Consider the following 13654-nt stretch of genomic DNA (forward strand, 5'->3'; position numbering starts at 1 on the left):
CTTATTTCCACTAAACTCAGATTACATGTAAGTGCAAATTTGGTTAGCGCCACTTTAACAGATTTTGAGTTATGTTCCTTTATAACATTATATGCAACAGGGGGCATTATCTGTGTCCCACAGACACATTCCCAATTTATTAAAGCTATAGCTAATGGATGTATTTGGTGTCTCAGATGTTTATACTTTTTTTGTACTTTCACCTTATGGAGAAAAAAAATCCAAATTATTTGATTGCAAGCACTACATTCATTGACATTGAAAGTTATAAATATTTTATTTTGAAATGCACACTTGAGAAGTTTTTTATAGTGTATTTATAACACAAGTGTACACTTGTCCTTTGATATCAGCAGCTTATTGATACTTTGGCCTTTAACTTTTTGATGAAAATTTTTGTTGTTGATCCTTTTTGGCATTTTGACCCTTGATACAAAGCTCTAAACCTTAACCTTCATAAATTAGAATTGCTTTTATTTTCAAGAAATGGAATAGTGGAGAGAGCGAACTTTCAGGCAATGTGCAGAAGTATTTTCAAATATATATATAAGAAGATGTGGTATGATTATCAATGAGACAACTCTCCACCAGAGACCAAATGATGTTCATGTAGCACTGATAGGTCTTACAGCTTTCTTCAACATAAGAAGGGTCAGCCTGACCCGTTAGCCTCTAGTCCAATGCCCATGACTAGTAACATTTTATTTTCAAGACTTTGTTTAGACTGTAGACACACAAGGAAAATATCTAAATATTTGTCTTTAGACTAGTGGTTGGAAAAGATTTTGATACAGACTGAAGGGTTAAAGAAAGCATTTGTTTGAGTATGTTTAAGTAAAAAGCACATGTAATCTATATTGTGAACAGTTAATTCAACAACTTGGCTAAAAAGATACCCCTCATGACTTTGTAACAGTCTTTATAAAATAAGAAGCACAATTGCAAAGATCAGTTGAATCACAAGAAAAATTAAGGGTCAAATTTTCTTAGAAATATACACGGCCAAAAAAAACCCACTCACAATGGGCCAGGGTTTTTGGGGAAAGACGGCTTCAAGCCGTCAATCCCCTATGGGGTTGACCAGAGTGACATTCCCTCACATCATTCATTTTGTTTTTATAGTATGGGAAACCCCCCAACAAATCTTTCTTAGATTGAAGAGAAGGAGACCCAGAAATGAATAGTTTGACTTTAAACACTTTTTTACACATTTCCCTTCTGTTTCTCACGAAATTATCGTATCTTGAGCTCTCCTTTACACTATTTACGTTTCTTTTTACAATCCGGAAAAATCAGTATGACGAATTATTCTAAATATATCCAACCTACATTGTATTTTATAGTGACGTCATTCTTGGAATGCCACTCTACGCAGAAGCAGGGATATCCTTCACTGGTTATTTAAATCATTCTCAGAGATCGTGCACTAACTACAAATTGGTATTTGTTAAATTTAAACATAATAATGTCTGCTGTTGATGATTCAAACATCAACATGCAATCCTTTAATTTGAAGGTGAACAACTTTCAAAGTAAACAAAGATCGTGGGGTTACATGAGATAGGGGAGAGAAACGATTTTATTAATTTTTTCTGTAAAAATTCTGTTTTGAGAATCTTCCTCCAATTCAGGAGCACCTCAATTGATGAGTAATTATCCACTTAAATAAAAGTTAATGTATTTAAAACACTTAAAATGCGACATTTCATTGGATTAGTAGTCTTCCATTAAAACTAAATTTTTGTGTACCAACATAATCATTGTAATGGTAAAAAAAAAAAAAAAATTGAAAATGTTGCATTTTGTAGTTTAACCCTATTTATTCATGAAATTTACAAATATTTCAAATTAAGGATTTGGAAACAAGCTTCACACAGTCAATCATATTGTTTTTTATTAGTACCTGTTTCCCTGTGATGAGAGTTGTAACTGGGAACTTTATCAATGGAAATTTAAAACTGAATAGATTTTTCAGTCCACACTTTCTTAAGAAAAAACTTAAAATTCCAAGAGTACTGTCACAAAAAATGGAAAATGGCCCTAGCCTGCAGTTCAGTGGTACACAATTAAGATTTAAAAAATATTGTAGTTGTGAAATGACAGAATTCAGTTGAATTTTAGATAATTAACTATCAACTTTAATCAAATGTTTAGATTTAGAAGATTCAGATCTCTTCCATTGTTCCAAATTGAATCCTAAACTAAGGAAATGAAATTACATAAACAACAATTGATTTCAATATTGTCAACCTTTCTACAAGTTCTAGCTGTTCTCGTTTTCATTCTTTATATGAAGACTACCAAAAGATACCCCCCCCCCCCCCTCTTTCCAGAAAAATAATTAAATAGAAACAAGGGCCGTCTTTCACCTCAGAGCTATTCAGCTCTTTGATTTAATTTGTTGGTTTACAGATTTTCCCCATGAAAAAGTTGGTCGGAAAAAAAAGAAAAAAATATCTTTCAAGACAGAAAAGTATATGCCAAAAAATGTATTTCACCATATGCATTCTAACAATATGTTTTGTATGCTATTTTGTCACCATCTCTTAAATTTTAGTTCGATCAATTATTATTCCTCAGCTGTCATAAACATCGCATGGCATCGTTTAATAATTTCCTGTGAAAAAGAGGGGTTGTGTCCAAGGAATTTAATCATCATTTCACAAACAAGAAAAAAAAACAGATCCTGGTAGCTCTCTATAAACTTCATGAAACTTGGTGAACATTGATCTTCAAGCACAAAAACTGATTAAAGAAAAAATTGCAAAAACGTCGTAGGCTCGTCCACTGGAAAAAGGAGGATATCGTGTTCATCAGTTGTCATGCATTCCCGTTTTTGATATCCCAATGTTTTTATTATCAATGACACAAGAAAATTCCAAATGATTTGTCTATATTTAGTACTTTAACTTGACGTCTCCACGTTTGGCTAGTTCTATGAGATGATGCATATATGCATCTTACAGAATGATTAAAAATACGGGAAGTGAACTTTTTGTGTAATGGGTTTTAAAGACGGGTTTCGTTCCGCAAAATAATTTACGTAAACGACATTTTAAGGTCAGTTATGATTGATTTGTCTATTTTTAGATACGTAAGTTGGAAGTTTTATTTTTTCAAAACAGAAAGTGTTATCAATTCTATTTATGTTAAATGCATTTCATTTCATAAAAAGAGAATTTTATTTATTTTTCTGGGACAACGTATTTGTTAGGCCTTAGGGTAGACGGGAATAAAAAAGCATGAAAAGTCAATATTATTTTTATTCTGCAAATCGGCAAAATCAGGTTGGCGGATCCATACACCAACAAATAAAAAAAACCTGGCCTTGTAGTAATCCACAAAATACTAGAACATGTAGAAAGAAAACTGTGATGCACATGTACATACACTACATAGTATGTTGATCTAGAAAGTATTCGTAACATGCTAGAAGTATATGAATATGCATGTAATACTTATTTACCACTAGACATTCAGCCTCCTATAACCAATCAATTGCATTTGAATTTGTATTTGTAGGTGGAACTGAAGGATAATTACGGAGAAAGCTCAGCCGCCCTGATGACGTCAGACCGGGGAACCACTGGGGGCGCTGAGTTAACAACAACACCGGTCCAGTCGGCAGATTATTTGGCGCAGTGGGATGGTTCAGAAACTGTCTTACAGTTTGAGGTATGGTTGGTTCTTAACCAAAGGTCAACCCTTTAATAAAACAGTCATGTAAGCTAGACCGATTCCTGTAGTTTAGTTAGTGTCTTTTAAGCTAACAGTATTGTTACTAATTTGTTAGGCTACTAGGTTAAAAACTAAGATGAGTCCAGTCCTGGGCTCTTTGTCAAAAACTTGACTCTGTTCGAGTAAAATATTTGTGTTAAAAAGGGGGCTTAAAATTAAAAAAAAAATGTTTTCACTTAATATTTTGAATTGTGAGACATTTTCAACCAGAAAGAACTTTTTTGGGGAGGGTTAGAAATGAAAAAAGACAGTTAACTCTGAACTGCCGGTTACCATGGTTGACGTATCTTTATAAATAGGGTGCAAACATTAATCCACCTGCCTCTATCGAAGATCCTTTTTGGACTGACACAGGTATATATTTTGTGCTGAAAAAAAGAAGTTAATATATTGACTATGTGTTAAAAACACTATGATGATTCTAATCCAAGATCTTAAAATGATTTCACATTATCTAAATAATAACATAAATATGAATAAAATTGAGAAAGGAAATGGGGAATGTGTCAAAGCGACAACAACCCGACCATAGAGCAGACAACAGCCAAAGGCCACCAATGGGTCTTCAATGTAGCGAGAATTCCCGCACCCGTAGGTGTTCTTCAGCTGGCCCCTAAAATATGTATACTAGTACAGTGATAATGGATGGCATACTAAACCTCGAATTATACACAAGAAACTAAAATTAAAAATCATACAAGACAAACAAAGGCTAGAGGCTCCTGACTTGGGACAGGCGCAAAATTGCAGCAGGGTTAAACATGTTTATGAGATCTCAACCCTCCCCCTATACCTCTAGCCAATGTAGAAAAGTAAACGCATAACAATACGCACATTAAAATTCAGTTCAAGAGAAGTCCGAGTCTGATGTCAAAAGATGTAACAAAAGAAAATAAATAAAATGACAATAATACATAAATAACAACAGACTACTAGCAGTTAACTGGCATGCCAGCTCCAGACCTCAATTAAACTGATTGAAAGATTATGTCTTCATCATATGAATATCAGGCACAATCCCTCCCGTTAGGGGTTTAGTATCATACTTTCATAAGATATATGAGAAGAACATAACCCGTGTCATGCCAATACCTGTTGGTTTTTTTTTTTTTTAAATGTGTTTAGTTCCGATGTTAATGTGCAAATTTATATACATTACTACCAATGCCGTCACCATTTGGGAAAAATTTGCAACTTATTTGGAGTAAAAATATGCCATTTTTATTCCCCTGCCTTAGTGGAGGGGGCATTAAAGTCATAAGAAACCTTAAATCAAAAAAAATAATGCATATGTTTTTTTATAACTCAATGGATAGTTTTCATTATAAAACTTATGTACATATACTTTTTTCTGAAGAAAATTCTTTAATTTATTCATATTTAGAAGAAGTTTACTTTTTTTAAATGCTTCCTTCCAGGAAGTATGTACTTCTTCAACAATGCTATATTTTCTTGTTAACTTTTTTCTCGTGGAAATATTATGCTCATCTCTCAGAAGTACTTAATAAGAATGTTCCTTATTTAGCATGGAAAGGTGTAATAACAACTTGCCATAAAGCACTAGCCAACGTCCTATTCATGATACTGGAATTATACACATTCAGAAATTATTGTCGGGTATTTACATTTATAAAGGCAACTGAATGACTTTTGCAATAATTAGAAATCACATTCTAAGACTTTACAGTATAAACTTTTATAATTCATATAAATTTGTATACATTTAAACCATTAGTAAACCCATTTCCATAGAAACTAAACAGAAAGATGGCACCTACATGTATATTTCTCATACATGAACTTCATCAGTCTTTTTTTCAGTAGCATGTGACAACCTGCTCCAAAATCTTTTCCAAAATGTTTTCACTAAACCAATATTCTAGTTTAAATAAAGATTTTCAAGTCTAGGCCATGGGACTAGTGGCTGAAACTTTATACATCCTGCACAGCCAAATGCATGCCCCTAATATTCATGGATTTAAAACCCAATGTGAGATTTGAAGGGAGTCAAACCTTGTGTTTTATACACCTAGAAATTGAGTAAGGATGACTGTTTTTTCTAGACCCTTCTAGAAGTTTTGATTCAGTGGTCCCAATTTTTTTTGGACTTTTTGACTTTTCATCCCAAAGTAGATATATATAGTTACTATAGAAGAGGGACGAAAAATACCAAAGAGACAGTCAAACATAAATCTAAAACAAACTGACAACGCCATGGCTAAAAATGAAAAAGACAAACAGAAAAACAATAGAACACATGACACAACATAGAAAACTAAAGAATAAACAACACGAACCCCACCAAAAAGTAGGGGTGATCTCAGGTGCTCCGGAAGGGTAAGCAGATCCTGCTCCACATGTGGCACCCGTCGTGTTGCTTATGTGATTACAATTTCGGCTGCTTGGTACATGTAGTTTGTCACTGTGAGATTATATCAATAAAACAGTTATCTCCCTTTTAATGCCTCAAAAGATTTGTTATCTCCCTTTAAATATTAAAACCAATGACAAGTTATCTCCCTTCAAATATTAAAAAAAACCAAGACAATCTCCCTTCAAATATTAAAAAAAACCAAGACAAGTTATATCCCTTCAAATATTAAAAAAAACCAAGACAAGTTATATCCCTTCAAATATATAAAAATCCAAGACAAGTTATGTCCCTTCAAATATTATAAAAAAAACATGACAAGTTCTATCAAAAAAAAATGTTATCTCCCTTGGACCCTTCAAATATATAAAAACCCATATGCATGACAAGTTATCTCCTTCCAAACACTGATTTTAACTCATAAAAGTCAATCTTAGAATTAAAAAATATACTATTACATGAATATTCTATAATGTGCCAATAAACATGGTATAACTGCATATCAGATATTTAAATTAAAAAATATGCTATTACATGAATATTCTATAATGTGCCAATAAACATGGTATAACTGCATATCAGATATATTTAAATGCCTTTGGGAACAAAGTATAGTGAGGAAAAAATCAATAGACAGAGAAAATTATCACATGTAAAATTCTGCAGTTTAATTGCGATATTTCTCATGGCAATTTTTATTTTAAAATCTATCTCCGTTCAATTTTATGCTGATGCAAGGGAAAATTTTGGAAGCATAGATTCCATCCTTTTGATTTATAATTTGCCTGAGGGTAGAATCTAATAGGAAAAGTCAGTCGCTCCTCAGTTTGTCAGATTAGCCGAGGCAACAGGTGCAGAATAATTGCATATATTGATTTCTTGTAATATTGATAGAAATTGTCAATTTGTACTAGAACATTAACTCAATATGGAGTGAAATGGGGGAGAATGTTGTATTATAAGTTAGTCAGTTAATTAACTCATTGTAACTGTATAAACTATAAGTTTGTTTTCTTTTCTTATTAAGCTTATGATACAACACATATCTTGGGTATTAAACTTATGATTACAATGTAGCTACATGAAGACTGGGTATTTTTAAAACTTATGATACTATAACCTGCACTACCCATTTTAGTATGGTAAGCAGGGTTTCCCCTGGGTCAATTATTTTTTTCGCCACCTCTTTTGCCAAAACAATATATTTTTCGCCACTTTATAAATTTTTTACGCCAAGTAACATAACTATATTTTTCGTTTAAAATTTACCTTTTTTTCTTAACCCCCCCTTTTCTCTTAAATAAGGTGATTTTGCCCCATTGTGTCTGATTATTCTGTCAAACTTATTTAAGAGTCTACATTAGGGGGCCACTATACTTTTAATAATAAAGAAGATATAAGTCCTGGAATACAACAACATTAATGGACATGTTTTGATTATATAATACCTGTATAGTTTGTAGGGAAAGTTTCTTTAAAAGAAAAATATTGATGTGCCCTTTTGTACTAAGAAGTGGTTTTTACAACAAAATAAAAGCTTTTATCACATGATATTTTGATCCCTTATTTCATGTGTAGCCATAACATTGAAGGGCTACTCTCATTCGAGGGGTTGTTCCCAACCTTTTGGATAGATTTCTCCATCACCACAGTTTTCTTTTCCTGACCATCGTAAATGAAAAAGTTGGGACGTAAAACTATGCTTGAAACACACTAGTCACTCAAACGACTTTATAGTTTCCCTAGTCAATTACCTACATTATTAAAGTCAAAGGATAATTAAGTTTTTAATCAGAGATTTTTCTTGCTTTTGAAAATTTTTCGTCACAACAACAGCTTTCTTTTCTAAACTATCTTTAAAAGAAGAGGAGACGTCAAAGGTTTGCTTCAAAAACGTGCATCGCAAAGTGGTAAATAAATTATGTATGTGACATTTAGCGGAAGCCATTTAACCATATCATTTTGTCAAACAGTTCAATCAACACCTTTATTAATTAGTCCTTTGTTGTCAATAGCTATAAAATGCAATCAGCTGATTATTGATTTTCTGTCCAAATCTTAATGGGGTCAAGGTGAATTCCGAGTATTATCTGATCGGGTAAAGTCCGAGAAACTCGTAAAAGTAAATAAACAAGATGGAGGAAAATAAATCATTCTATATATTTCTTTCGCAAATGACAAATTTTTATCGCCACAATTATTATTTTTTCGCAAATTGCGAAAATGGCGACCGCCAGCAGAAACCCTGATGGTTAGGAACATTTATTATTAGTCTTCACTATAAACATTTGAATATACAACCTGAAGTTAAATTTTTTTTAAATTTTGGTTGGATTCTGTTGGCCTTTAGAGAAGAATTTTACAAGCCCTAAAGCAATGTTACAAGCCTGGGCTGGTGGTCTTGTGGTTAACCGTTAATTGTTTATATTTTTTATAGACTGGACTTGCAAATGTTGGACTCAAATCTATGAAAATACTGTTGCTTTTTTTCTTGTCTGTAAATCTTAACTATCAATTTATTTCCCCTTTTAAGCCTTTCTAAAAATACAAAAGCTCTGCTGTCAGTCAGTAAGGTTCTAAAAATACAAAAGCTGCCCAGTCGTAAGGGATGGTTTTGCCAGGATCAGCTGTTTTCAATTTCCTGCGATGTATAAAAAGATTTCTCTGTATTGATCTGTGTATAAGAATAACTTAATCAATTCAATTCTTAGATATGAAAATATCTGTATTCGTCATTGACTTATCTGATAAAAAAATAGATATATATCTACTGAATAACTCAGAGGCCCAATGTGTCACTGAATTGGTCTAAAATAAACTGTCACGGACATGCATTATACATTACATGTATATATAGCTCTAATAGGAAGTTATATATTGATAAATGATTTTCATTTGAACAGAAGGTGTAATTACATAATTTCATATAATTCTCTTAATGAAGAGGAATGGGGTTTTTTTTGGGGGGGGATTACAATTAAGTAGTTTTATTTAATTGCCAAATACAGGATAATATATAGGAGACAGAACTATACTTTTTTACCAAAATTTTTAGAAATTCTCTATATCTGAAATTTAGGCAATTCCTTTCTTGCAGTGTCAGAACTATTCATTTTTCATTCCAAAATTCCACTACCAGAGTATATATATATGAGCAGTATATTTTCATTCCAAGACATTCCACCAATAACAACAACATTCATTTTTAAGGACTGAAGAGTGAAGTTCGATACAATGTAGAACTGATAATGACAAACCAATAGAATTGAGATATGGATTTATAGATTTTTGTTTGTTTTATGACCTTGAGTAGACAGCTGATAGTTGAGCTAATTCTAATTGACCCTGACTTGAAATTTTACACTATAAATACATTATTGTTGTATTGAAAAAAATATTTTTTTATCCTATTTCACGGCCAATTAAATCAATTTCACACGTGAAGTGAACCAATCGGATTTCCTCTGTACGGTTCCAGTTGTACCTGAATGAATTTTAATGAATGAGCTTTTCAAGAAAATACCCATAGCGGAAGATCTAGACTGAAAATAACTCAAAGTATCCGATTTTACGTCATTCAAGTTATGATATAGAATACTCCCACTCAGAGTGAATGGATGTCGGGGTACTAAAATTCTAATGACCTAACACATGTGACAATCAGGCAATTCTGTGAAGAAAATAGTATTGATTTAGCAGAGGCCTATATCTCTGTGTATTTAATTAAAGTTAGCTATTAACCTTGCATCAAATCAAAACTGTTTTTCATGTTATTTGATGCTTGAATTTTTCACACACTTTTTTATATGTAGTGTTTTGGTGGCACCCCACACTCATTGATAACTTTACTGTTATCGTCCGTTACGTTATAGATTTTCAATCTATAACTCGTGTGTCTTTTGATTTGACACTGTTGTGTATTGGATTAATGAAACAAGTGGTTGACAAAGCAGGGATTTGACCAGTCTTGTGATCTTTTTTTTACGTGGATAAGTTTTGGAAGGACAGCAATTAACCAGGCTATGAAAGGGACATTATTGATTTTAACACGCTGCGGATGATTAGCTTGCAATCTTGATACATGAATCTGATTGTGTATAATTTCTACATTCTTACAAAACAGGAATAATACATAAGTGACCATCCAATATTATTATGTTTTACAATTTGGAACGTTTAGGATACATGCTTGAAAAATAGGATCAGGAGTAAACAAATGTTTAAGATACTAGATAAGTTTGAAATTTGTATCCATATGGTAGAAATTCGTATTGAAATAGTGTCTGCATAATTGCTGTATTTGCGTTCTCTGTCTAGGATGCTGCAAAATTAAAAAAAATAATGTCTTATTTCTGTAACAATTGGTAATTATAACCAAATGTATCTGATTTGTAAATAAGATTTATATATATTTTAGATTTCTATATTTATCAAGTTATTTTTACAAAAAAGATATATTTTCTTTAGACATTCTACGTCGTAATTTTATTAGATTGCTATTTTTGCTGAATAAGACATTATTTTCCTTGTGACATTTCATTGGAGAATTTGTGACCATATGTCGACAAAATATTGACTGATTTCACCTGAATCTAATACCTCACAGTATATCAAAAGGAGTTATTAAGACAATAGACTTATAATTCGTGTAACCTTCCGTACATGAATATATAGATAATAGAAAGCTCGTACAGTAAATGAATTTGTTAGTACACATTAACCAGGGCCTCCGGGCAGAATCGTAATTGTTTAAGCCAAAGGGGTGTTCAGTCATAATTAACAGAGTGTCTGTAGCCTTTGACAAGTGGTGAAAAATTGTGCAAATGATGCACATGAGTTTATGATATCTTTTTGGACGTAGAGAAACATCTTGGTGGATTGGAAAAATAACTGAATTTTTAAAAGATTAACATTTGGCTGAATTAACAATTTTGCTGGAAAGTAACTGTATTTCTTAACAATATTCTTAAAAAAAAAGAAATGGATATTTTGCCAGTTTGATATGTGCATTTACATGTAGCGAAGACGTCCATGTATTTTATAAACAGCTGATTGAATTTTAGTGAGGGATTATCTATAGATAGATTGTTGTCTCTACTTATTACAACATTACATGTTATCTGTAAACAAAAGGGGAACATGACCACTTGTGGTAGGAAACACAGATATCACGAAATTTCTTAATCAACTGGTGACACAGATATTCCTGGTGGTTGATTAAGGTCCCCGGTGATAAAAATACCACAACACGTGACTATAATATTATGACAAGCGGCAGACATCCATGACTTTAGACAGCTGGACAGGTGTCATGAAAATGTTTTGTTAATATCTTTGAACTTGTTAACTCGTAATTTAGGATTTGAATAATTTAAAAAAAAAATTCACACTTGCAAAAAAACCTCGATAATTTCTGGTGGTATTTTTTTCGTTTTCATTTCCAAGTCATTTAGAATATTTTGTGCTTGTTTCTAAAACATGCATGAATTGATTGATTTTGACAATTGCAATTTCCTGAAAAATGAAAGCATTGTATGATTGGTTATAAATTTCAATTGAGAAGGAAGCTACTGGGTAGTGTAACAATTGCCGTGAAATCTGCAGTAATTAGTACGTTTACAAGGAAACCTATAAGTGATGACTCTATTGAAAAATTGCACATAACAAATAAAGCTTTGCTGGACAAATTAATAATAGCAAAAGGGAATTTTCAAACTTAATTGCTATGTTTGAATCATTTAGATGAAATTCTAGACGTAAATTTTTAAAAGAAAAAAAAATTGAGATATATCTTGTGTTTTTGTATCAAAAGGAAGTTTATTGATAAATATTGGGATTAACTTAACACGATACCTGTTGGATTATGATTTCAATAAACGTGGTAATTCTCAACCTTCTGTGATAATATTGAAAAATCAAACCGTAAAATACATTGTACTTTTACCTCCATTGAGAAAAAATAGACAGAATTCGTGTCGACCTTGGAAGTATGTCACTGCATTTGAGATAGGTGTTTATAGCCATAAGTGAAAGAAAGAACATAAAATTCGGAATTGTTCACAAAATTGTCATTAATAAAAACCTGAAAGAAAACTGAGTAGATAATTATTTTAAAGGAAGCTAAATAGTTATATCAGTTGTCATAGAAATCTGGAAAAGAATTTTTGATTGACAGTTTTTAACACTACATAGAATCTGTGCTACATTAAAGTCGAATATGGAACATATAGCTTGACAACAGTCAGATTCAATATTTATTTTATGTGAGACTGCAAAACGAGTTGCATGGATCCATTATAAATGCTTCCAGGCGATGTATACTATTATTCTACCAACTCTTATGTCCTGTGTGTCAAACAAAATAGCCACGATCAGCCTACAGAACCTACAGAAGAGGTCAAGGTCAAGGTAAATAACCATGATCAGCCTACAGAACCTATAGAAAAGGTCAAGGTAAATAACCATGATCAGCCTACAGAAGAGGTCAAGGTCAAGGTAAATAACCACGATCAGCCTACAGAACCTACAGAAGAGGTCAAGGTCAAGGTAAATAGCCACGATCAGCCTACAGAACCTACAGAAGAGGTCAAGGTCAAGGTAAATAGCCACGATCAGCCTACAAAACCTACAGAAGAGGTCAAGGTCAAGGTAAATAACCACGATCAGCCTGAACCTACAGAAGAGGTCAAGGTAAATTACCATGATCAATCTGAACCTATAGAAGAGGTCAAGGTAACTTTTCTACGTCATGTTTTTCTTGGACTCCACCAGGGGTTAAAAAATGTGTCTGTTGAAGGTTCTTGTCTTCTTGATGTTGTATTGCAGGGATTGAAGTTGAAATTTTGGCTTGGTAGCCCACAGCTTAAATTTTAATAGCCAATATATATATATTCTATAAAAGAAAAACAGAAGTTTTAAAACCCCACACCATACTTAAGTGGCCATTAGCGACTGGATCCCTTCTCATTTTAAACCCTTGTTTTGAGTTTCTTCAATAGTAATATATTTGGCCTTCATGTAGATCTACTATCATATATTCAGTTGTCTTAGTAAAATAATGAAATAAAATGTTTAAATGTTTTATGGAGGTTAACATTTAGGTCATCAAACATGTGTTACTGAATAATTGGTAGAGAGTAGACATACTAAATGATCTGGAACTTTTATGCACGATTTGATCTTAAATATGACTAGTAGAACTAGGACTAGACCACAGTTCAGGTCAATTTCTTCTCAGGGGAGGTGTTTATGTTAAACCTTTCAAACTGGGGAAGGAAAAGGGGGGGAGGTCTTCTCAGGGGAGGTACTTTGTCATTGCAAATTCAAAGGAATGTAGAAATTACCTTTCAAACTGGGGGGAAAAGGGGGGAGGGGATAATAAAATACAAAGAGTTTCTTTTCTGTTTAATACCTTATTTGGAATTGAGTATCTTACATAGGAATAGAACTTAAAAACGAGCATTTCATATAAAATTTCAATCCTGGTATCTATAATGAGTTTATTCACATATTTTGAAGGCTATAAAAGATTTCTAAATATGGTTG

General features: G+C 32.5%; 1 protein-coding gene across 5 annotated transcripts in view; it reads left to right on the forward strand.

Annotated features, from left to right (window-relative positions):
• LOC139503864 (la-related protein 4-like) overlaps window positions 1–13654 on the forward strand; it is a 47710-nt gene that overhangs the window by 1896 nt on the left and 32160 nt on the right. For 4 of the 5 annotated variants that reach the window (XM_071293821.1, XM_071293824.1, XM_071293820.1 and 1 more), the window contains exon 2: window positions 3523–3675. In XM_071293821.1, coding sequence (XP_071149922.1) covers window positions 3565–3675 — 111 coding nt within the window. In that variant the 5' untranslated portion in view covers window positions 3523–3564. Of the gene's footprint in view, window positions 1–3522; window positions 3676–12325; window positions 12518–13654 lie in introns of those variants that run through there. The other variant, XM_071293822.1, reaches the window with a different exon arrangement.

Source organism: Mytilus edulis, chromosome 14, assembly GCF_963676685.1.
Source record: "Mytilus edulis chromosome 14, xbMytEdul2.2, whole genome shotgun sequence".
Classification (NCBI taxonomy): Eukaryota; Metazoa; Mollusca; class Bivalvia; order Mytilida; family Mytilidae; genus Mytilus; species Mytilus edulis.